General features: G+C 36.9%; 1 protein-coding gene across 1 annotated transcript in view; it reads right to left on the bottom strand.

Moving 5' to 3' along the window:
- LOC121411867 (E3 ubiquitin-protein ligase HUWE1-like) overlaps positions 1-26,625 on the bottom strand; it is a 76,773-nt gene that overhangs the window by 34,320 nt on the left and 15,828 nt on the right. The window contains 37 exon segments of the mRNA XM_041604751.1: positions 527-781; positions 1,219-1,475; positions 1,864-2,022; positions 2,533-2,719; positions 3,085-3,325; positions 3,683-3,785; positions 4,121-4,277; positions 4,829-4,996; positions 5,731-5,809; positions 6,588-6,706; positions 7,537-7,677; positions 8,001-8,082; positions 8,496-8,692; positions 9,062-9,154; positions 9,479-9,589; positions 9,963-10,286; positions 10,850-11,007; positions 11,544-11,617; positions 12,191-12,313; positions 12,626-13,284; positions 13,880-14,125; positions 15,362-15,538; positions 15,680-15,737; positions 16,164-16,366; positions 16,787-16,878; positions 17,498-17,675; positions 18,419-18,525; positions 18,780-18,860; positions 19,932-20,033; positions 20,184-20,406; positions 20,884-20,985; positions 21,639-21,727; positions 22,004-22,084; positions 22,856-22,947; positions 25,149-25,210; positions 25,792-25,892; positions 26,182-26,281. Coding sequence (XP_041460685.1) covers positions 527-781; positions 1,219-1,475; positions 1,864-2,022; positions 2,533-2,719; positions 3,085-3,325; positions 3,683-3,785; positions 4,121-4,277; positions 4,829-4,996; positions 5,731-5,809; positions 6,588-6,706; positions 7,537-7,677; positions 8,001-8,082; positions 8,496-8,692; positions 9,062-9,154; positions 9,479-9,589; positions 9,963-10,286; positions 10,850-11,007; positions 11,544-11,617; positions 12,191-12,313; positions 12,626-13,284; positions 13,880-14,125; positions 15,362-15,538; positions 15,680-15,737; positions 16,164-16,366; positions 16,787-16,878; positions 17,498-17,675; positions 18,419-18,525; positions 18,780-18,860; positions 19,932-20,033; positions 20,184-20,406; positions 20,884-20,985; positions 21,639-21,727; positions 22,004-22,084; positions 22,856-22,947; positions 25,149-25,210; positions 25,792-25,892; positions 26,182-26,281 — 5,781 coding nt within the window.

The raw sequence follows: 26,625 nt of genomic DNA, 5'->3' as shown, positions 1-26,625 counted from the left end.
AATAAAAGTATTGAATACGCGAAGCAAACTGAAGAAGCAAAAGCATGCAAACACAAATGAACCTTGTATGGCAATGAGCAACTATGCAATCCTACAAAGTAAAAGGAAGGCAAAACATTGATCAAAGACTATCAATATAGCACAAGGATGAAACCTTGTTTCTACTGGAACAAGAAACAAGGGCACTTTCTTGTGCAAAACTAATACGTCAAGTTTTGAAGGTAGCATAAGCCTAACTTGCTCATGACTTTTTCCTTTCTTCCCCTTGCACTTTAATCAAATTACCTCCAGAGACAATGTTGGTATTTAAAATATGATGAAGGTTTATATCTAAAAAATATTTAGCTTGAGTCAGCAGAAGCCTTATTGAAAATATAAGAATGGCTGAAATCTTTGGGAAATAAGCAATGACAAAACATCCATAAAATCAGAAACATTTACAAAACATCTCAAACAAAACGTAGGCATGCAGTTTGGAGCTTAGCAATTTGGCTACATTCCCAGTACTTTGCAAATTTCAACATACCTCATTTACATGCTTTGTCTGGGAGACGGTGTACTGGTACTGGGCCACGGCTTGTGCGATGCCTGCATACGACATGACCAATTCAGCTAGCAGACGCAAAATGGCCGACTTTGGGATTAGGATTTTGCTCTTCGATGCTTCGTCTTTGGATGTTGTCTGTCCCGTTGTTCCTGCTGATGAGGCAGATGTCTTCTTGGCGTCCAGGATCACTGGGGGACTCGTAGCCTCGGTACCCGATGTTGATGCATCATGAGGCTGGTAAAAATTATACAGATCCAAACACTTAAGAAATCGATCGATATTAGTACTTTAGATTATTTCATAAATTCTTTTTTCTACTGCATGTGAAACATCTTATGTAGACATATTATTCATTATCCAATTTACACCCACCTGTAATAGATATAAGAAGTACATAAATACTGAGATATTGAGTCTGTTTGGAAAATGTTTAAATGCCAAATGCATGAAATAATATATATCTCTGAGAAATCTCCAATCAAGTACATTTGCACTTCATAAAAATCTGAAAAAGAGGAATGAAAGGAGAGAAAAAGTTTGAAATCAACTGAGATTTTACACCTACGTATGTATTAACATATAAATACAAGTGGCAGTAACAATCAAAACACAAAATAAAGGAAAGATCTAAAATAGGGGTAAGAAAGTATCTTTAAGAGAGTTTTGGGTACCTCTTCTTGTACAGCACCATCAGGAACACTATTGAGCCTCTCTGCTGTCCTTGGTGGGCCTCTCCTTCCACTGTAGATACCAAGCAGTCTGTCTCCAATCTCCCTCAGTCCCATTCCTATATCCTCTGAAGTTTGGATGTCCGATACTGCAGCGGCCGCAGCAACTGCCCCTTCAGCACTCGCCACGCCACAGGCTGCAGGAGCACTGGCAGAGGCAGTGGCTGTTGGTTGAGGTTTGGACTTTACTTCCTTGTCTTCTGTAATTCAAGAGATAAAGTTGGATTGGTCTGTCACAAACATCACCATATAAGGACCAGAGAAACATTGCATTGTTAATAGTAATTAGAGGTTTCATATTTGTCACTTATAGTTAATCAGGAGAGTCAAATATAACGAACATTTTTTTTTAAAGAGTCATAGAATTAGAATCTAGAATGCCCAAGAACAAAATGAATGATAACCAGACCAGATAAAGATAATTTAAGAGTATTACATTGTATCAAGATTTATTTTTAACCAACTAATCTATAGTCTCAAACATTTACAAAATCAGGACAAAGATTCCAAGCACTGTTGGATTTATACAGCCTTTCCCTTCCTAATTGCCCTCAAAACAAGGACTTGCTCCCTTTGACCGACCCTTACCCTGCTGTGAAGGAAGGACTGGAACGATTAAAGCATCCAGAAGATCACAGAGAACAGTCAGCATGGGTCCTTTTAGAGTCGGGGTGAAGGTCTTGGGGGCAGAAGCCTTTAAAAGCTGTAGAGCATTAGGTCCCGTGTAGCGAGAATCATCTTCTTCTCCTAATATGCAGTAAAAAGAATAACACACACACAAAAAAACAATATTTCAAACAATTTGAGAAAGACAAGTTACAGAGCAAAATAGAAGTCTCCTTGTTGGTCCCAATGGTTATTCATTTCAGGTTGAATTCGGCCATCGAATACTGAGTTTGAATAGTTTGGATGACATCCAAGACAATATTAAACTGTTCAAAAAACTGGTAAAGATGATTAAAATAAGTATCAACTTTGATATACTTGACAATGTTATAGACAATTGATACACTGCGACCTGTACTCATTAAAATATCAGGCTAATCCACAATGAATTTAAAGAAAGCAGCCAAAGAAAGAGACCCTTTGATTTTTTTTTCAAACATTGAATAAATTATGATCAAGTTTGATTTTTTCAGAACTGAAGTGACTTCCCCGGTTAATAATACCTACATATCATTATTATTGTACATCACGGCTATTGAAAAACAATTCATAACTAGAGACAGATGATCTTGGATTGTGTAGGAAACCTACCTCTCTTTGCAGGTGGGAGCGCGATCTTGAGGCTACCCTTGGCCGAGTTGAGAAAGAGCTCCTGGTCGCGACAAGCCAGGGGTCCAAGCTTCCGCAGAACAAAGTTCATTTCTCGACATCCCACGCTGCCCAGAGCAACATTGCACGTGTTGCATCCCACTCCCTTGTTGGCCACTGCATAGATTAACTGTAAATACAAAAGGAAGGAATGTTTGTATGAGGTACAGTTTTCCAATAGTATAATCAACTGAAGGATATTACTATCCTCCATTCCTTTCTTAAATATAAAGAAATGTAAACTGACAAGATAATACAAAATTATATGTATGTCTTGAGGTGGTTTATACTTAATTTCAGTGTTCTTTGGTAAAAAAAAAAAAAAAACTACGCTAGTTATATTATGTTCAACTCTTACCTATATCAAGACTCTTCAACTCGTGTTCTTAGGAAATCGCCATCAATTTCTCTCTAAAATATCCTTTATTTTGATGAACAAAAATTACACAAATGCCCATCATCATTATCATTGAGGTGTTCAAGCTGGATAATTACCTTGTCCATAGTATTCTGAAGCACCTGTTTCTCCTCAAAGACGTGTCTAAGAAGTAGATTGGCTAGGATTGGGAAGCTATTGAAGGAGGATGCTTGGGTGAGAGACAGCAAGAGCTTGGGACCACCAAGCTTGGCAAACAGGAGAGCACTTGAATGATCCCGGGTGAAGCGTAGACATATCCTCAGCACCGCATGCATGGTGTCTGGATCCACCGGCACACCTATTAATCCAACACATGCTCTGAGAAAGACAAAAATTATAAAAAATTACAATAGAGGATAGCCAGTAACGTGACATTGTTTTCAATTTGAAAGCATATGTGTCACCAAAGAGACCTATCAGCATCTTCCTTGCAAAATGGTTATACTTCCACTTCATGAAATGTTCCACGTTAACAGTACATTTAAAAGTGTCATTTACGAGAAACACCACTATGTACAGTATATGATATGATGAACTGAAAGGGGCTGGCACACCAAGGTGTTTTATTCAGCAAATGCGGACCTACTCTACCTGTGGCCAGGTGTTCTCTCCTTTTTTTTTTATATTGTATTGCATTTATTTTTAGATCAGCGAAAAGACAGAGGGATGGTATACCTGATGAGGGTTGGGATTTCTTTCTCTCCTAATCCTTGAATCTCAACGATTTCAGGTTCTTTGGCAATGGATTCATCCTTACTATCTTGGCTCGTTCCTGCACCTGGAGAAAAAATACAACTCAGGTAGAATGCTAACCATAATGAAAATATGATTTTACTCTGGCAACTTAATTTCGCCAATGACACAATTACCATAAAAATACTGTGTGTTCTGCATGCATTCCATCCAATACGTGTCTTAATCTGAATTTAAATTCTACCGGCTATAATGATATGTAAGATTGTTTTAAAACATGACTTTATAGCAATTGAAATTTATAGCAAACAGTACATCAGTCATCACCAGATCAGCACATTTCATAGATGTTTTTCATTATATTAAAAAAAAAATAAAAAAAAAAACTTAGATGCTCTTCACATATACTTGATTCTTTACCTTCTGTTTTTGAAGCCGATTCCAGACTCTCACTGGTCTTGAGTTTCTTGGCTTCTCTCTCACCATCGTCCTCTTTCTTATCTGCTTTGTCGTCCTCAGTCTTTGGTGTGGGCAAGGCTTGCATAATAGGTCTCTTGTTCATTGTCTCTTCATTTACCTATACAAGATTTAAAAGAATAAAGGGGGAAAAAATGAAGGTAATTCTCATTTGGGTAAACAAGAAAATACAAGATATCACTTTAATAACACAAAATATACATACAGAGGAGGTAAGCCAGACGAAAATTCAGTAATTCAATACAAAGTCAAAATTAAAAAAAATGGAAAACTGACAAAAATTCAGTAAAATCCAGATGAAGCAGATTTGAACTTTTTAAATTAGGCACTTGGATAGAATTGGTAACATGGAACACAATGAAGTGAAGAAATGCATTTAGGAAAATACAAGTTTTCGCGCTGTTTCTATCAGAAATCAAAGGGTGTTTTTCCCAAGAACATATTGAGGCCCTATGCAACCGACAAGATGAGCACAATTCACGAAGGAAATTTATTTTAGTGACCTTGTGTTTGGACATTCCAATCACCAGTTTTACTGAAGATGCGCTCATTTAATCATGGCTATGGAGGTTGTAAAATAGCTTCAAGAACAACTCTTCTTAGAAATCAAGCCAACATCATAACACTCCTTGCAGATTTATAGATACTCACCTGTATCATGGTGTTAAAGTGGACAACATATCTTCTCCTGGCAGCGGTGAATTTCACGCTAGGTTTGCCAGCCCAGTATGCGTCGTCTATGGTCTTATTGTTACTACGGCTGTAGGTACACCAGCGTCCAGTGGAGTCATCAAACCATTTCCAGGTATGTGAAGCACCCTATATCAGAGGTAAAAGAAAATTATTTCATGAAAAATCCTTTCAAATCAACTTGTCTTTGTGAAATTATGAAACCTTAGCTGAAAACCGACAATTCTGGGGATAATTAACACAAAAAGACATAAGTGGGACAGAATATTAATATTGCTTGGAAAAATATCCGACATTTCATGGAAAACCGTCTCATTTTCTCAGCAATTACACATTTTTTTCCAGAGCCATTTGGCATATTTTTATTAATAAATACAAATACGTGGGTAGTCATTTTATTGGATTCTGTTTGAACTCATATCGAGATCGTTACAACTGGTATTTATCTCAAACGAGAAACAGGAACCATCAAACCATAAACCAGCATTCAAACATTTTATTTTACATTGTTGAAAATGATATCTCATACAATATGTACTTTTAACTTACATATTTAACTTTATTTTCAAACAATTTCTTGGCATAATTACTTTTACCAGTAGTAGAATTACTCTTCTTGCAAAATTACAACAGAGTTGGACCTCAATTCTCAATTCTTTCTTGTGATTATCTGCAATAGTACAGACCTAAACGCTTACTAACTACAACCAAGTGAAGTGAAATTAAGTATAATCATTTTATTAATACTTCATAAACAGCTTTTAAGTGTGATATGCCTGTTTCCTTTCTATTCTATTCAAACAACATTCCTTCACAAATAAATTAATAATAATTTTTAAAAAATATGGCAGATGTAAGTTTACCTGCTGTGCCACCTTCCTCTTGCATGTAAGAACAGTCTTCTCATAGAGATCAATAAGAAGCAATGCTGGACCCATCCACCTTTGGTTAAAACAAAATAAAAACATACAATTCAATTTGGGGTTGAAAATGAAGATTACATTCCCATCTTCTACAACATTTTCCTTACTGAACATCCATTTTATTATAATATTGACCCAGGGAAGCCACGTCAGTTCTGAAAACTGTTCTCCCAGCGGGCCCTGCTATTATTATTACCCCGGGTTTAGCTTTTGCTGCCTAGGCACTCAAGCATTCAAGGAATTGGATAAATTTCTTGCTGAAGGAAATAACGCCATAGCTGAGATTCGAACCCACGACCCTCTGTTTCAAAGTCAGAAGACTAATCCACTGGGCCACAACGCTCCACAATTTTAACGAACAAAAGGAGAATTCATAGAGCTGTGTTTTACATCACACAAAAATCGGATGTGGATGTCACATACAAGTATCAAACATCTTCAAATCATCAATACATCATGAACAAATAAAATGGATAAGTGAATTTAAAAATGCAAAGGATACAACTTAATATGCTTTTTTGTTTGTAATTTTTTGTTTTGAAATACGAACATGTCGACTAAATGTTTTAATTTCCCTGTTACAGAGTTAAGAAGCTCTAACTTATGAGGAAACATGGATTCCACAGAATTTGCCTTTTATGGCAAAGTTTACACGATGGGCCCATACGTTGACATACAACTTGGTAAATAACGATTAGAACATAACATATAGAAGCTTGGTAGGGAGGTGTTCTAATGATTATTCAAAAAACTGTACAGATTAGGTCGAGATGATAAAGGATGATCTGGCTTCTTACTTTGGTGTTTTAGTGAGGTTCATCTGTGACATCCATTTCTGTGCTGTGTATAGCAGTGTAATGAGTGTATCAAGGATGTTTGATCCCTCCACCCTTTGAGCACAAGCCATCCGGATCTCCTGAAAAAAAATCACAAAACATGAAGATTTTTTTATAGTTTAAATCATATGAATGGTCAATCAACAAAGAAAATGGAATGTTGCCACATAAATTGAAGAATAAAAAGAAATTCATTACAAGTGGCCTATTGGAAGTTTTAGTGTGACTTCACTGTAAAATGGCATACCAAGGTCAGGTGGGTGTTTCATAAGTTGTTTGTAAGTTAAGAGCAACTTTAAGAACGACTGGTGATACTTTTTTTGTGGTGAATGGTATTGAATTGATGATTGTTTAGCGCATATGAGAAGGGTTCACCAATCGTTCTTAAAGTCACTCTTAATTTAAGAACAGCTTTATGAAACGGCCCCCCTGGGTCCTATTGAGAATTCAATAGATTCAGATCAATATCTAATTTAAAGTACCGCTATGAATATGCAATTTGTCTACATCTACACATCCATAGTGGACATGCAATTTTTATGGAAAAGTGTCTTCTTGTTTAATGTGTGCTTGCAACAATAATACCCTAAGATTTGAATTGAGGACAGGATTCTGACGACTCTCTTTGATTTTGAATGGCTGAGAACTCCTCCAGTAACTGTTGGACAAAACATTCAACAAGTTCGTTCAAGAAATGCTTTGTTGACGTGAATGAAGAGAAGCGATAGTGTAACTGTGAAACATTATTCTTTTAAAGTGTATGTTACACATTAACGCCCAAACTTAGGCTTTCAAAGGTTGTCTTTAGACAGCAAATCGGGATGAGGATGAAATAGGTCATGTGTCGATGAGGATTGAAAATTAAATTGCTCACTGTCGCTGCAGTTAATTATACAAAATGATGACTTACCTCAAAGAGGAGGCAGAGGAGGTGAATTCTAGAAGCCAGGCATGACGATAGGTTATCAATAATCTTGGAGTCTGAAACACTGGAAGGGTCCACTAAAATACTGGCAAAACTATTGCACAACATTCTGGCATTCTCGGAAATCTGAAACATACACATATAAAAAAAAACTCTCATAATTACAAGCACAAATTAGTTTAGTTCGTAATTTAGGGATAGGTGCCAGGACCAAATACATTAATAAAATTTATATGTCATAGGGAGAATTATTTACCATAGGAGACCCTCTCTCTCCTCTTTCAGAGATACTAATGAAAACTTGATTTATCTATTAAAAAAAAATGGAGAATAATTCAACAATTCAAATCAGATCATGCTAAGCTGAGCTTACTGCAAATATATTTAAAAAAGTAAATACCCCCCATTTCAATGAAGAATGAAAGAGATTAATTTAAGTTGAATCTTACCTGATTGATGACCATTTCAAGCATCTTATCCCTCCATTCGGTGCCATTCCTATTATTGGCCACCACTAGTAAGTCACACACTCTGTCAAAAGACAGGGATGAAAAAGTAGGGAATATTAGTTCAACTAATTCATATAGAATTTTAAAGTCATGACACTGTCAAAAATCATCATTGGAGAATTCTTTGCATATACATTTGTGATGTCATTTGTTAGATGTCATTTACCTAAAAGGACAGAATATAAGAAGAATAATAAATTAGTTGAGAACTCACAAAAGTGTGTCTTGTGTTCAATAATTGTCATCAATCACATATATCATACATAATTCTTACTTAGGTATGTATTCTGATTTAAAATTTTAATGTACTGAATTTTTCAAAGTGGAGGGAGGGGGAGGGGGTAAGGGTGTTTGACTCAGGTGTGAATTGCATCCCCCCACTGTGACAAAACCAATTTAACCCTAAAACCATGAGGGGGGAGACATTTTCTTTACCTATAGACTGTTTCTGGTATATCATCAAGGAGCTTGAGACATCCTGGTAGCATAGAATCCACAAACTCATTGAGGATGGCTTTATCAAGGGGAGCCTCCTCTGGAATCTTATCTTGTTCTTCCATCTGTTTCTGCTTCCTTTCTTCCTCCTCTTTTTTCTTACGCTCTTCCTCCTCTTTCTTTTTCTTCTCCTCCTCCTGAAAAAAAGAAAAAAAATATGAGGTGTTTATTTATCATGCCGCGCTTGTTCATTGTTAGTTCACAAGTATTATGGAGGACAGTTGCTTCCATAAAGGTTCTGATCATTGATATATCAATGGTACAATCGAAGAACTACATTAGTGCAAGTTTGCTCTCAATCAAGAACAAACAGGGTGTGAGTGGTCACAAATAAAAAGAACTGAAAAAAGCTGAAGAGTATTGAAAAAGTCTGAAATAGAAAGAGCTCCCATACTTTTTGTACAGAGGAAAGCCAAATACAAGCTGAAATTCAGCTGAAAATCAAAACAAAAAAATCTGAAATCAGATAAAAAATCTGAACTCTCACACCCCTGAACAAATATTACCTGTTGATCAACTGAAGGTTGGATGGCTTCTCCAAGAGACATGGCAATGGCTTGCATCATTTCTTCCTCTTCACTCAGTCCTGTTCCAAAGGTCTAAAGCAAAAGACACAAAACAATCAGTGGCAAATATATTTTTCTTTTGTGTCCATCATCTACAAGTACAAATAAACATGTCATGTATTTAGCCAGAACTTGACATATTGCAGCGAGTTGCAGCCATTGTTTTGGCTTCGTAGCTCACGACTTGAGGAAAACTGGGGGGGGGGACATGGTTTGTGGGATGCTACAATCACAATTTTTGCTGTCATCATTAATTTAGGTTTATCTAGCCATTTTCTCATTTCCAATTTTATCATCAAATCAATTATGAAAACCTTGTGATCCACTGCTGACATAGTGGATGGAATATAAACTCACCTGTGGAAGTCTTGGTGGATGTGTCAGAGCCCACTCAGCTGCTCTCTCAAGAGAGGTCGACTGCTGTAGAGCCTCTAGTGTATGTTCCCTTGTAAAGCCCATATCCATCAGCTGACAGATAAAACAATATTCACAATAATGCAATGTCAGTTGAAATACGATGAGGAATTATCAATAAGAGCAAATTATACATTAGTGAAATTGCAAGTATAGCTGGAACATAGGAGGTAAAGGGGAAAATGAACAAATTCAATACTGCTTTGATCAATACACAATTGCAAATAATGAAAATTTAATCATGTGTAGTTCAAACTATACTCATAGTAAGACAAGATCATCTTTTCTAAAGCACATGCAAATGTTTAAAATCTGTCAAAGCATCAAACACATTTTTCAAACAAGGCTTCCATGATATAATTCATGGATACTGAGGTAAATGTGAAATTTTGATTTATTCATCCCTTACAATGAGAGAAATTCATACCTGTCTGACATGTTCCTCATTGGGTTCGGCTCGTGGTCTGGTGCTGCCCCTGCTCAACCCCGTCAAGAATCCAGACTCAAATAAACCCCTTGTTGCCCTACTGAAACCAGCTGATCCTGAAGACGTACTAGCCCCACCCGACGATGACGCTTCTCCAGAACTACTCCCAGCCTCCTCGCTCTTGGCCTGCTTCACCCGCTCAGCAATAACCGATTCTCCGCGTACGATATGACAGAGGATGGCCAGTAGGCTCTCTGCCGTCCGGTTGCCAAGAGATTTGAGGGAGCGGCAGCCCCAGAGGTTCATGATCACATTGAATGCAGACTGGAGGAGACAAAATGGAAAAGAACTCATTCGTAATTTTCAAACTGAAACACAAATTCAATATTCTTTAATTTACACTGGAATAATTCAAATAGAGATGCGCATTATGACAATAACACTAAGACAGCATGAGATAGAAACTTCAATGAGTTAAGTATTGAGGAGACAATATATCACCACCCACAATTATTTTTTTCTTTGAATAACTACAAAGGCAAAATTGTTCAGCCCTATACTGGAAAGGGGCAAAAAGCTAACAGAATAAAAAGAGCAAATATTGTAATTACATACAATATTGTCAGCAAAACTATCAACAACTAGAACATAAGTATCCATGTTGTTTTAGAGGCAATTTTATTACTTAAAACAAAAGTACTTTGACAATATCAATATATTCAGTTCCGAGAAAAGTGAAACTGAAGTCATTTATATTGTCATTGAATAAAATATATAAGATTGATCATTTCCACTGGATTAATACATCCACTTAAACTTTACAATATAGATTTCATTGGGTTGGTTCTGAAAAGTATAGTAATCTTTTATATTCCATTATTTCTTACCTTGTGTGTATTGATTAGGAACTGGACAGGGTTGAAGGGTGTGTAACCGGGAACTGTACCCTTGGCAGGCATGGCATGAGGAGAGTCCAGGACAGACTCAGGATTCACTAACTTCTCGATGAGAGACAACCATGCATCTATGAACTCTCCTGTTCCCTCTAAATAATTGAAATAAGAGAATAATTGTTATTAGAATGAAATACTTGTTCACAAGGTTCTTACCACAAAGGCAAAAAAATCAATAGACAAAACACTTACGTGGATGGCATCCATATCACTTTTTACTGGAAAAGATTTGATCATGTATAAGAAGCAATGCATTTCTAGCATTATTACCACAAAACCTTTATGTAGAAACACATAAACATATAAAGATACACAATTTTAATGAGTGGGGCGAAAAATGATGCTAACCATGCTAATACTGTGCAATAAACAATTTCTTCCGCTGTTACAAAATACTCACTGCAAACACTACTTCATTAATTCCCATTTAACACAGAAATTCTGTATGGGCCTCTTTAAAAGGTTGTAATTCGAAAGTTAAATCTTAAATATCAATAATTTTAAGCAACCAGAATGATTCCATAAAAATAGCAAAACCTATCTGAAAAGGTCTCTTCAGAAAACTGGAATAGAGCATAACATGAAAATATGCTATTACCTGGTAGGTAACATGAAAAAATGCTATTACCTGGTAGGTCTGGATGTTCCATACATTCTGAAGCTCTCATCTTACCACCCATGGTGACTGCCCAATGGAATGCACTATATAGACAAACAGAAAACATGTGGATATATCAAACCATTGCCTACTGGAACCACATGGTCCATGTAATACCAGTTTAGAAATTCAAAAGCAAAATTGATCAAAAAGGTTTTCCATTAGACTGTAAAGCTATTCTCTAAATGTACAGATATGGAGTCAACCGGTGGGTGTTTCATAAAGCTGTTTGTAAGTTAAGAGCGACTTTAAGAACGACTGGTGAACCTTTCTTACGCGCTAAATAATCACCAATGAACAAAATGGTGAACATCATTTACCACATGAAAGGATCGCCAGTCGTTCTTTTAGTTGCTCTTAATTTACGAACAGCTTTATGAAACGGCCCACTGGTGATGTAAGTTTTGGCTGATGTATCTAGGGTAAATCAGTTTTGTCAACAAGAATTTCATACATAAATGGATGCTCGGTCAGAATTCATGGATTTAAAAGATAACTAACCTCACATACATCAGCTGCCAATAGTCAGGAGCATCGCAAATGAGGCAAAAAAGCAACAATTTTATTTTATTCAATTATCTTTCTCTAAACCGGATGATTGAAGCGAAGAGACTTACTCAAAGAGGGCTGCATGAGCTCCTGTGCTGACAAACTTCTGTAGCATGAGGTGATAGGGATTCTTCTTCTCATCAAACAGCATAGGAGATGCAAAGCTAACAGCACAGATGTAGAATGTTACCCTGGGAAGAAATAAAGATGGTTTGAATGAAATATCATAATGGATATGAATTTTAATTCTCCACAAAATGAAAATTGTATATCCGATAGACAGTATTACCGTTGCATAGCATGCACTCATCAGTTCCGTGGTATGTACATATGGATTTGACTGCACAAAAAAAAGACAAAACCGTGATTCCTATCATATTTGTTTTATCACTTGAAATATGCTACATATTCTCAAGATCCTGATAAAAAAAAATTCTTAAAGGGTTGACTGATTGAAAATGCAAAACAATATAACCTTAAATCTGAATAAAAAAAATATTTACCTGAATTTTGGCAGTGGGCTAGCTGGTGGAGGGGTCCATGAAAGACTGTTGAGAAGCAGTTCCATGAGAACCTTGGCTGTATTCCTGGCTGCTTCCGATGGAGGGCTAGGATTGGGATGCAGATGCTGCCTGCTCCTCTGTCTCACCGACGATCCGACACAAAGCTTCACAAGCAAACCAAACAACTCAGAGAGTGCTTTTCCAAGTCTAGAAGGTGCATAGAGCACTGGCATGGCCTGTTTCACCAATTGCAGCATCTGAGCATTGGGTTTGGGCCTGGCCTTGGGGTCCTTGGGCCCTTCTTTGGAATCGTCCACTTCCATGGTTGACAGGGCATCACTGACGTCCATGAGCGTGCTAGCCGATCCGATGACCGGATCTATTTCACTAGTCCTTGCATTGCTTTCCGATTTACTGGTTGAAGCAGATGCCGCAGGAGTTGCAGCATCCGAGGAGTCCTTGATGAAGTCTTTGGGGAGAAGCTTCTCCCGTTCAAGCTTGCCCAATTCACAGCCCTCTGGTAGGGTGCCAGGGGTGAAGAGTGCTAAGAGAACTATGCTCTCCCAAACCAATGAAATGTACAGATGACTCAAGTGACGTAAAACCTCTTGTCCAAGATCTGATCCCCACTGGTTGACTGAAATAGTCCTTACGTCAGTCTGTTGAAAGAGAGGAACAAAACATGGACATGAAAAATATGAATAAGGGTAAAAGTAAAGATAATCCCACCATTCATTAAAACTTTCCAATAAACATTTCAGGGGACAATAGAATAATTTACAATTTTCTATTATTCTCCTTTTTTTTCTTACATAATAAACTTCATCAATGTCTCTTCAATACTCTCAAATGTATATATGGAAAGCTTCTAGGTTATTAATACAATTCATATATATTTATCATTTCAATTCCAAGAAAAACAAAACAAACAACGAACAAGTTGAGTACATTTGATTGCAATGTTACATAGCAGTACATAGTTTTTTAAACTTGTGGTAATGCAACATTTGCTCCTCCAAAATTTCTCTGAAGATATAGGGAAAGGATGAGGAATTTGATAGGGTATTTGGTTCAGAATGATTAAGGTTTATGTTTAGCTTACTGTGTCAAAATCTACAGAAGCGATTGTTGCAGGAGCAGCTGTCATGGATCTGAAAACTGCACATATAGAAAACATTACACTCTCACACGATGTATTGGCATCTGAAACACAAGTTTCATTCTCTAGTATAATCTCAAGAAGTGAAATCTCACCTGTCCAACCCTGCAAACATGTACTAACATGGTGACGTAGGAGTGAGCCGAGACCATGGCCCTGAGGAGCGGGGTGGTAGGAGCTCCAAGGGGAGCCCCTGTGAAGTTTGGCGAGTTGACGAGCTCCCTAAGAAGGATGGATCCACCAGGGGGCTCCAGGGGGAGCTGGAGGGGCTTCAGGGCAGTGAGCTCTTCTTTCAGCATTAGAAGGCCTTCCTTCAGGACACCAGACTCTCTTGCAAGTGACTGTCATGAACACAATGGTGACAAGAAATAGAGTGATATTTCAGAGACCCAACCAAAAGTATTATCTAACATGAAGTAGCTGTTTAAAATAACAAGTCCCATCGTCAAAATCTAACAAATAAATTCTGTTACAGATTCTTTTTTTTATTTCTGACAAAGAAAATCAACTGAGCAGAATTTGTTACCAATGGAATTGGCGGGGGGGGAGGGGGTGAAGTGCAGTTATAGAAAGTGGCCCGTATTCTAAAGTCAGGGTTAACTTGACCATGGTCTAACTCTATGCAAAAATTATGGAGAGCCCAAAATGTCAAAAATTTTCATTATATTGTAGGTTTCTTATATTTACTTTCCCCTTTTCAACTCATGAATGGTGAAGAAAGCTATCGTATTTATCCTTACAAAACACTTAAAAATGATTTTCGAGAAAAATCAGCGGATACATTGAAATTATACTGTTAGAGATTTATGCCACAATTCGCTATTCATAGTTTAACAACAAGTTTAAACCAGAGTTTAAATTAAACCCGACTTCAGCATACGGGCCAGTGTATTTGCACCATTATAAAAGCGTATATTTGTGCTGCAAATGCAGGTCATTGACGGTAATGATTTCTAAGTGGTGAATAATGGCAGTGAACAGTATAGATAATGTCTATCTACTATCTAACATACCAGATTGTACAACGCCTACTTAGCTCGTTGTAAGCGATGAAATGGGAGGCTGAATGTCACACATTCGTGCCGTTGCACACAAGACGTACCATCCAAAATGTACCATTGCACGGCTTTAGGAGGTGACGTCACAATGCGATTTCATTGAATAAGGTGACAATGCGCGTACAATCCGCTGCTAAATGCGCAATGCTGTCCCAAGATCATGCGCGCTTGTGTGGGCCCGGCTTGTGGGATTTTGCTTCTCGCTTTCAGTATATTTGCTCCCTTTTCATAGATTACTGGAGGGAAAAACTCTTTTTTTTCATATTTTCGCTAGATTCTGAGGCGTTGTACAACACAAATAGCGAATATTCTTATTCGTGCAATGGTGCGAGATTTCGCATTCGGTGAAAGAAAGATGCTCTATTCAACTCGGCTAACGCCTCGTTGAATAGAGCATCTTTCTTTCACCTCATGCGAAATCTCGCACCATCGCACTCATGCCTATTCGCTAATAATAGACTATCTCTTCCTGCTAACTGTTCAATGATTCAATCATAGCAATGTTATATCTCGACTTACCAGAATGGCTTTGCATACACTGGCAACGGACTGGCAGGCACTACTGGTGGGAAAGTCTATGGGTAGGTTGGGCAGTCGTAGGAATTTGAGCAAGGGTTCCAGACCACGATGACTCACAAACTCCCAGCAGTGATCATCGGTTGCATTATTACAGAGGATAGCTTCCACAAACTTCATCTGCGATTGAAAAGATAAAAGCAATACTCGTCGAACTGAAATTCAAGAATACATATGAAATAATTATATTAGCCAAGATTCAATATAACTTCTATATGACAAATTGGCATATCTAATTATAGAAGAGATTCAAGAACTTACCACATTGAGAATGTAGTCCATTAGAGGTACAGGAGTCTTTTCATTTGGGTCTGTGGATCTGAAAGATGAGATTATAAAAAAATTTGTATATATGTTTTTTTCAAGGGCTGTTTCTAAGGTTGTCAATATAAAAGTTAAAAGGAACTCTTATGTACAAGCGCTAATGCACTAATGTAAATGTCACATAAGACATACTTGGCTGGAGTCCATGATATAACCTCCAGACTATGTAACAAGTCTTATGTTACTAATATTGCATTGGCTTTTATCTCAACAGTCTGTGAACATGACTGCAAGGGGAAAACAATGCACTTAAAGGAAGAACTTTAAAGAAGGAAATGTTAGAGGATTTCATAAGGCTGTCACCACCACCACCACCACATCACCATCATCACCATCATCACCATCATTGCCTTCATCATCAACATCATTATCATCAAATCATCACCACCACCATCATCCATCCATCCACCATTAAACTTACTGAGGTTGGACGGGTGTGACCATCTTAGACTCTTGCTCCCGGACTGAAGTTGGTACCTCATCTTCTTCATCTTCATCATCACTAGATGTGTCATCTCCATTGGTTGCCTGAGACTGACTAGATGCCGGTGTCTTGGCCTTCACCGCTGATCGACTGCACACGATGTTGGGGTTGTGCCCCATGCTGCATATATCTTCCATCAGCTGAAATTTGAAACATTGAATAAAAAATCCAATCACTAATCTCACAATGCACTTGGAGAAAGAGAATATATGATATGATTGAGATAATGTTAATAGTATATAGTTGCAAGTTCTCATATAAGGGCTCAAAGGTATGCAATGAAGTAGACAATGTCCATCAAATTGAAAATATTATATTTGCATATGATACAAGGGTATAATACAGCTACTGCATCATCGATGTCCAATTTTACCCTTCAAAAAAAAATCATCAAGTAACTTGAGATGCCCTGATGGCATAGAATCCACAAACTTGTTAAGGGTGGCTTTATAACGGGGAGTATCCTTAGCAATCTTTTCTTGTTCTTTCATCTGCATCTGTGGTGGTTATCAAATGATACTTTCCTACCAAGGATGAAGTATACAAGTAAAGGAACTAACCTTGATGATAGCCGTCATGGCATGATCTTTGAGGGAAGGTTGGTGTCTCATCAACTCATCCATGGCACTACCTAAAGATGATGCGGTGTCTCCTAGATATACAATGAGAATAACATTGTAGTTACATAGGAAACGCCTCGTTTATCAGTGGTGGCCACACAGAAATGTTGTTAGCCTAACAGTAGCCCCCAGTCACATCTTTTGGATTGTGAAGTCAAAACATTTATATTTCAATGTGTAAGTAATGCATTGTTGTAACATAGGCATCGCTGCCACATTACCAATTGTAACAAGGTCTCTGTTAGCGCATTGTTAGCACCAACGACGTTTCTGTGCGGTCAGTACTGGTAATCAGTTATTCAAAGGTATTCTGAGGAGAACTCATTTTAATGAGAATTCATTAGTCTTCCCAAATGAGAAACAAGTAGTTAACTGAAGGTGAGCTATACAAACTTGGAGGTGATGAATGAAAATTTTCAAGCTTTGGATACACAGGGTCCATGTCTGGACAAGAGCTGAGCAGGACAATACAGTAAACAAAGAAACTAACAGTAAGTGCATATCATGAGTTTCATGTACTTTTTTTATCTTTGCTGTGCTGGGAGGATCCTAGTCATGTAAGTTTGCTACATGCTAGGGAACTTTCGTTCGGCCGGCCACTGCCATATTACAATATTCAGGTATAAATTTGCCACTGACAAATATCTTTACCTAATGCATCATTTGTTCTTCTTCTTCTCATGGCTGGCAGGTACACTGGCGACAGAAGGACCTTGAAGAGCTTTTCAAATGGCTTGCATTGGTTGAATGCATCGAGACCCCTTGTGTTGAGGCAAAGGGCACTGAAGATGTTGGGTAAGGAACCCAAAACCTCTTTGGTTGCAGGAACCTGCAAAGACGAGACGGTAAAAACAGTCTAAAAGATCAGGAAGGGTTTCATGAAACAAATAGTGTGATTTTCACTGACAACTCTGAGCCAATGAGATACAAGGACTTTGGTAGCTTCTAACAAGAGACAATGAGAATCACTGACTAGTTAATAACATCCATTGTACATCGCTAAGTCCCAAACAGTAAGTCCAAAATGATCAGATTGATTTCTAATCGTTATTTGTCACTGACTAGTTATTTTCATGAAATGCTCCCCTGCTCAATGGAACCATAGGAATTATAAAGTAAAGATGTCTTGCTCTTAAATCCCCCCTCCCTCAAAAAAAAAATGATTTACTTCCTTCAAAAAAGATTATTATGCAGTCTATGTACAAAGGCATCACCAAGGGTTGATAAAAAAAATTATGTGAAACAATTAGTGTAGCCAGAATATGATGGCAATGCAAGAGAGACAAGAAAAATATCCCAAGGTGGCTTTCATCGACAAGTTCCCTTCAGTACATGCCAAAATGAGAGAACATATTCAACATAATTATGATCAGTGGCCCTTAAAACAAAGCTTAGCAATGATCGCAGAATGTTTTTCCACAATTGATTCCATCGACTACAATGTAAAATCAATCGTAAAATTCAAGTGTACGATTAATCGCTAACCTTTGTGTTACGGGACCCAGGATTTTATCACTTAGAGAAAATCTTACAGACAATGAAGTTGATTGCATGAAGTTACGGAATACTCACATCTTTAATAAGAAGGGCATGCAGCATAACATCGGTGAGGCCTGTATCTTGCAGAGATGACAGAAGTGATGGTTCTTGAAACACATACACAGTGACTAACTCGCAAGCTGTCGGGGGGAAAAAATTAGATTTTCTCTTGAAATTCATTTTTTCTCTTCGAACTTCTTCTACACACACATTCAATCAACATGAAAGTTTACACAAAGTTGCATACCCTAAAAAATATTTATCGCATGAATGTTTGTACTCACAAAGGAAAGTGCTCTTAGACACCAGTTATATAACAATTCTTTTCACAGAAGTAACAATAAAAACTGAAAATGAAAATAATTTCAAATAGTAATTGGATAAAACTGCTTACCTAATAGAAACAGTGATGCACTATAGTATTCAGCATTGCTAATGATGTGCTTTAATGAGCTGGGTAATGAACCATCCATTACTGTAATAAACAACAAACAAAGAAAAATTTACAGAGAAGCAACTTGACTTCCTGCATGTGAAATCCTGATCACGAATGAATTTTACAAATAACAGGGTTCCCACAGAAATTTGACAACAGAATTCCATGACTTTTCCATGACTAAAATGCTGCTTTCTATGACTTCCAGTGATGTCCCAGGAGTTATGTAGAATTTGGGATGTCACAAAACTGATAAATTGTAGATTTTTCTTAACAATGTATATATGCAATAGCTGTGTTAGCTATTAATTAATCTGTGGTGAAACTAGGCCTGGGTCACATCAATATGTTTACAAGATGTCGTACGCGCTCCTGCTTCAAAAAAAAAATAAATAAATAAAAAATAAATTGCTAAAATTTCACATTTTACATCTTTAAATCCATGAAATGGCCTTCTTTTTTCCATAATTCCTTGAAAGTACTTTGATTTAGTTGAAAACTATCAGAAAAATGAAGAATATTCACCACTTTCCCCGACTCTGATTTGAACTTACCTCGGTAAATATTGTAGTCCCACATGTAGACTTCCATGGTGTTGCCATGAAAATCTACATATGGGACTACATGGGACTGCAATATTTACCAAGATTAAATTAAAAAAAATCAGTCGGGAAAGAGCTGAATATTCTTCATTTTTCTGATAGATTTCAACTAAATCAAAGTAATTTCAAGGAATTATGGAAAAAAGAAGGCTATTTCATGGATTTAAAGATGTGAAATGTAAAATTTTAGCAATTTTTTTTTCAATTTTTTTTTGTTTTTTGAGGAGCGCGATTTTTTGCTCTCCTTATTTTTTTAAGGAGCGCCGGCGCGATTGCGCTCCTCAAAAATGAAGGTCTGACTTGCATTATAACTGAATGGATGACTCAATGAATAACAGCCAGATGAAATATCCCAAAATAGTGAATTAATCAAAATTGAATAGACTTAAGAAATGCACTTTGAAGAGAAAAAATATATAGTTAATACAACATGAACAACAAAATCAACTAGGTCAAAGCTAAAAGGAATAATTGTCAAAAGAAAAATTGTAATCAAATGAATGCTTACCATGCCTGATGCTGTCTGAGAAAGAAGGATCTTGGATAGCTTTCTTGAGGAAGTTGAGCATTGATTTCAGCAGGGCTGCTCTCTGTGGAAAACACTGGGTTGCTGAAAAGAAAAATGTCATATCGTCAATTAGACTATGACTTTCCATCTCGGTTAATATAACTTTTGATTACCAATGCTGCATTTCTATCCTTATTTCATTTGTTGAAGTTAAAGAAGAGTTTTGAAAATCAACAGATTTATATAACTCACCAGATCTACCCTTCTTAGGTCTTGACCCCTCTTCCTTTCCAGTCCCAGCGCTGGTGGAAGCGCCCTCATTGACCCTTTGTCCATCCGACGGACTATCTGTCTCCATGGTGCTACTGTCCTCTGAGAATGGCGAGGGTGGGGCGGAGTGGATGACATCCTGGGATGTTCTTATCGTTGGTTTGATGACGTACGGTACGTCCCTCCGGCATATGCTGATCTCGTGCTGTAGGAGGTAAGAAAGTAATATCATGATCAGCGGAGCACTTTATGCAACAAATAGTCCAGGATTTTCACCGACTATTATAAGCTACTGAAATTCTTGCATTTGATTGGTTCAGAGCAAATATGTCAATGAAAACCATTCACAAGATGCGTTATGAAACACTCCCCATGTGTTGGGAGGAGAAAAGTCACAAGGACAAGCCAATGGATAAGAAACTTCATAATTTCAATAATGAACCTGTTGACAACTATATTCTGTAATTCCAATTGGCTTGGCCGAGAACAGGGACCATACAGTTCCAGTAGGTAACAAATTAATTTACAAGACAATGGGCATATGCCTCGTCACTCGCTTACATCCCCATTATTCAATCTTTTCCAACAAGATTTGTCACATGTAATTTCAATACAAATTTAAGTGGAGTTCTCATGATAGTTCTATAAAGTGCACCTCCCCCCCTGGAAAAATGATTCTTACCTCTAATCTGTTGATGAATGTGGAAAGTCCACCATGGGTCTGGAAAGCTGCCATGTCCAAATTGGTGATCAGATCAACTACACGGACAGCTCTTGTTACAAACTGGAGTAAAACACAAAGATAGAGCACAATGAATAATAATAATAATAGGTCCATTTATATAGCGCAGCTACTATGTGCATATACTCTACTGCGCTTTGATAATTGGTATCATATTATTACCCCGGCTGTAGCTGAGCCACCATATAGGCGCTAAAGCTTTCAAGGAAAAATCCTACCGGGTACCCATTCACCTCACCTGGGTCGAGTGCAGCACAATGTGGATAAATTTCTTGCTGAAGGAAATTACGCCATGGCTGGGATTCGAACCCACGACCCTCTGTTTCAAAGTCCGAAGACTAATCCACTGGGCCACAACGCTCCATACATGCAATCATACATGCAACTGCGAAAGACAGCATCTTGCACATTTTGAGGCCACATTATAGAGCAAAATTTATTATAAGGAACTCAGAACAGCATGTGGAAGAGTATGTTAAAGAGTATGTTTACCCTAATTTAACTGGGCTATTTCAGTGCAAAAATTTGCACAGGTGTATTTTATATTTTTAATGAATTAATTATACAAATAAGCGCAGGAAATTTGCTGTAATTCTTTTTTTTTTTGCTTTTAACTCACGATAATAATTCATTCAAGGGAAGAAACTATCTAAGAAACTGTTCTACTTTTTGTTTATGAATACAGTAACTCTTACCGTTGTATGCAACTGTTCATCTTCTCCTGGCCATTTGATGACTTTCAGAAGAGATTCCATCATACCACAGGACACTAAAGCTTCACCACCTATTACAAAAAAAAAGAACAAGAAAAAACACATATAAAACAGACCAATCCATTTCAGATGATATTTGATACAGCACATGTTCCTTGTAGTTACAACACATATGAAATTGGATACTTAACCATAATGGATACTGCTATTGTTACAACATCACATCTTGCATTTGAAGCAACTTTTCATACAGATTTGTATTGTTGTATTGGTTCCTTTCTTCCTTAAAATTTCCTTGAAAATTATCACAGGCACAGTAACCAACAAGAAAGAAATATATTTCTTACCCGTTTCATAACTGGCGAGGTGATACAAGAATGAGAAGAGAGAAGTGGCAAGGCTGTGCGGGAATGACTCCATGTTTGGATCTGCAATATATTAAAACAATTTTCCTTTGAAAATACGAACAAATAAGATTCAAGAATTGGATACTATGCATATTTTTTTCTTCATGTGATCATGATGAATCCCCAAATTCCTCTACATTGCCAAGCAATTGAGTCTAAGAACTCTTGTTGGAATGCTCCCCTGGGAGTGGAGAAAGTGCATTCATTGTGTGCGGTCATGCCAGGATCAGATGACCAGGGTAATAATAATTGCAACGTAACGCGCTGAGAAACAAAGTGTAATAAGTGATAGGTAAATGTAACTATCATTATTACATTGCCATCACTTCACATTTACACACTAGAAAATAAAAATTACATATGTGAAAGTCTTTGGTTACGGAAGTGGACGATTCAATTAGAAACTGAAATCCTTCATATCTACAATGAAAGCAGATGAGAATGTTGGTTTGATCATTATAAGGTGTAGAATTCAGTACACAAAATATTGGGTAAAATTTTAACCAGCACGGGAGTAATCATGTTTCCAACGAAATTAGGGTAGTATTTTACCCTATGCGGAAAGCATATTGTCCAGTAAGGTTAAAAACTATGCAGCAATTACTTTTAGAAAGGGGCAAAAATTTTAATCACACTGGATATAAAATAAAAATGCCCCAAAGAAATGCCCAATGTTGGGTGGACACATAATTACCCTCATGGAGGATTTTACCCAATATTTTTTTAGAGTGTAGAGGATTATAAAAATATAATCCATTATATGTATGAAAATTAATCATTAAAGGGTCTTACCGATCATGGCTTGTATACACTGTCGAACCATGACAGGAAGAAAACCATGATAAGAAGCAGCACCAGTGGCATCTATTATGCCTATTAGCCTGCTGAGAAAGGAATACATTCAAAAGTTATCTTTAAATATTTTGATGCTACAAGATGATGCAAATTGTAGTTTAGTGCTACAGAATTCTATGAGAATAAATCAATTCAAAAACAAATACCAGTTGTGGTACTGATTGCAGAAAGAGTTGCGTTTAAACGCAAGTCAAAAAATCAAACGCAAGTCCCAAATGCGCGCTGTTGATTGGTTGAAAATCAAGTTGCGCATGAATTTTAGAGTTGCGATCGATTGTAACTCTTTCTGCAATGGGCCCCAGTTGTGGTAATGATCTCAAAATGAGTTAAAACAGAATCCAATGAAATTACCACCATAGTGTTTGTATGTATAAATAATAAATATGTGCCAAATACCTCTGGAAGAAAATATGTAATTGCTGAGAAATTAGCAAAAATAAGCACGGAATTCCATAAAATGTCGGGTATTTTTTCGAAGCAATACTGATACACTGTCCCACATATGCTTTTCTGTGTAAGGGATCATCAGAATTATCGATTTTGAGCCAAGACTTCAAAATGTTACAAAGATATGTTTACATTAATGTACCAGATCTAGATGTATAATACTTTGACAATTAAAGGTATTATTTAACTTTGTGAGCAGCCGATTTAAAAAATTCTCAAACCAAGATGAAACATGTGTACAAGTGCATGTATTAGAACTAATAAACCCTGAAAACAACCATTATTGAGAATGAAATGCTAAAACTAAGGGGCAAACCCGATTTTGTAAATAGGCGTCTTATAGACACCTAAATAGTACACATAAGTGTATAGGATGAAATTAAGATGGTGTTTCCGGTCACTTTATATTTCAATTTTTGAAGCACTAAATAATCATTTTCGAACGCAATTTTTTCTGGGCTTCATTTTTGGAACATATCACAGACACAGGTGACAAGTGTGACCTTCTAGCTCAGATTTTTCAAAAGTCAAACCAATGTTAACCAATCACTTTAACCTTGATTTAACCCTATCTAGGCGGGGGGGGCCTCGGAGGCCCCCCCTCAACAAATCGCGCAATATTTTCGCACGCGAAATTTTTTGAGCGCGCCACTCGCTGACTTTTTACTTTCAAGTCTTGCGCAACTTTTGAGACCAACTTTGCGTCCTCCGGGTACGTGGTTCCGAAATTACGCAACATTATGTAAGTGCATGTCAGACCGAAAATTGCTCAAAAACGTGATTTCGTGTACAAAGTCAATGCAAATTGTGTTTTCAACCAAAATTCATAAATGTATGATTATTTTTAGTTTTGCTGCTCTAAATGTATTTATTTTATGCTTTTTATGATCACAGAAGAGTCCCCAACAAATTTCATTGAAAAAACAATGAAAAACAAAAGGTCAAAAAACAAAGAAATACATAAGAAATTGCAAAAAACAATAAAATACATAAGAAAATGATTTGATATCGCAATTTTTTTCATGTACACTTGCTAAGAACACCACACAGAGTTTCTATACCAAAAATTAGTACATTTGGAGCTTTATTTAGGGAGTTAGAGGAAAAAGTATGATTTTGCATACTAATTACGCATAAATTAGCATAATCACTCAATAGAGACTCGCACGAAAAAAATTACTATACAATCTTGGAGATTATGTCCCAGGCAACCAGCATGCCAATTTTCGACGCGATCGCGCGGTCGACGGCCTCCCAGGCCCCCCCCCGGCCATATGAACTCCCAAAATACCCCGGCCTAGATAGGGTTAAATGACTTTCTCATGAAATAATTGTTCGCTGCAACTAATGTGTTTTACCTTTAATAACCAACATCAAATAAATTCTATTGATAACAACAGTTCTAAAACCTACCACCTGTTACAAAAGTCAAAGCTGCAGCAATGTTTTGTGAAGAATAACTTGTTGAAAAGTGCCATTGGAAGAAATCTGGCTCAAAACTATCTAAAGAAGCATACTTTTATTCCTACCGCAATGCATGATACATAAACTTGTGTTGCATAAATCAATAGTTTTATAAAAAAAAAAAATGGAAGATTTTTCCATAGAAAACCGACTGCTGGTTCCCTATCAATTTGGAATGAGGAAGCAGAGAAGAGCATTAAAGGCATTTACAACACATGTTACAAATAATTTATTGATATCATTTTTTACTTCAAAGGAAGTGTTTACTAACACATCTCTCAAAAGACATCAAATTGTTTGGTTATCCAACTCTACTTACTCTGGATTTCTATCTAGGTGAATGACTGATGTCAGAGTTCTTAGAGAAGCAGATTTTATATCCTGTATACAATAAAAAAAAATGCAAATCTCGTGAGATGATGCGAAGATTGAATACACTTCTGTGAACATTTCCAATATGTTATGAAATAATGATGCAGGCTTTGTTATTGCCTATGTACAAAAGTACTGGGTTATAAAGATTGGGGTCCTCTTCTTTTATACCGATCAATTCTAGTGTTCAGCCTGTGCACGTACATGAAGGACTGGAACTGTATAAAATGTCCTTCCTTTCGGAAGCGTTTCACAGACTTCCTTATATAAGTTAATTATATATCGTATACGACTACAGCATTCATGTGCATATTAAATATACCCTCAGTACAGAAAAAACAACAGTGCATGTGATGGTGTTATAATAATTGATTACAAAACTGGCCGCAAAAGATTAAATATTCTTGTAGCTAAAGAGGATTGTCATCTCTGATCCATTTATTTGAAGATATTAAAGAACTGAGAGAGAAATAACTTAATTTGATGAAGCCCACAGGAGTTGTCAAAGGTTTGCTTATAGCCCTTGCAGTTCTATACTGTATTATTTTATGTATGGTATAACTTCTTTCAACATGAGTGCAATTACTCACCACAAGCTTAGCATCTTCCAGTTGCAGAACATCGACTAATTCCTCTATGAGGCCACTATATAACAAAGAACTTGAGATTTCTTGGATTGCACTTGAATATACTGAAAGAAATAACATGGAAATTAGCATATTGTTCTTATTTCATGAATTTTGTGACAGATAACATCACTCTTGATTCTTAGAAATGAAGATTTAACAATCCAGCCAACAGACAATGTCTTTGTCCCAGCATTGAAATTGGAAATGTCATTCTAAGAAAAACCTTTGTGGGATTTGGTGACATATCAAGAACAAAAATAAATGTAAAAAGGCAATACTTCTCCTTTGTCAACAGCATAAAACAAGCAGTTTCATCTGGATTTTTTTTTTCAATTTAGTTAATGAACTCACCTAGAACAGAGAGGGCTTGTAGCCTAGCTTGTACACACTGTAATCGCTTCTGATGGTTAGAAAAGCAATGGGCTAGCCGAATATGGGTGAATAGAAGCATCTGTATCAATGAAAACAAAAATAGAATATTTTTATTAAAAACAAATATCATTTTTTTCATATATATTTTTAGTAATCAATGCATGATAGAACACACCAGCACTGAACATATACTATTAGGCCCGAATTCACAAAGGTGGTTTCGAAAACCCACGGTTGAGTCCATGGTTTATGCAGATTTCCTGTATAAATTACGCTTATTTTACCACGTATATAAAAAAATGTCCAATGCTGATGCACGCTTTTGTCAGAGTGCGCCAAATTGATGCCTGTTGCCGTGGTTATCCACGCTATTTTATTCATGTGTCTACTGTTTTGAATAATGAGTCCACTCTTCAAACAGTT

The sequence above is a fragment of the Lytechinus variegatus genome, chromosome 3 (assembly GCF_018143015.1).
Source record: "Lytechinus variegatus isolate NC3 chromosome 3, Lvar_3.0, whole genome shotgun sequence".
Taxonomy (NCBI): Eukaryota; Metazoa; Echinodermata; class Echinoidea; order Temnopleuroida; family Toxopneustidae; genus Lytechinus; species Lytechinus variegatus.
The sequence above is the reverse complement of the archived record's forward strand: the minus strand, read 5'-3'. Positions and strand labels throughout refer to the sequence as shown.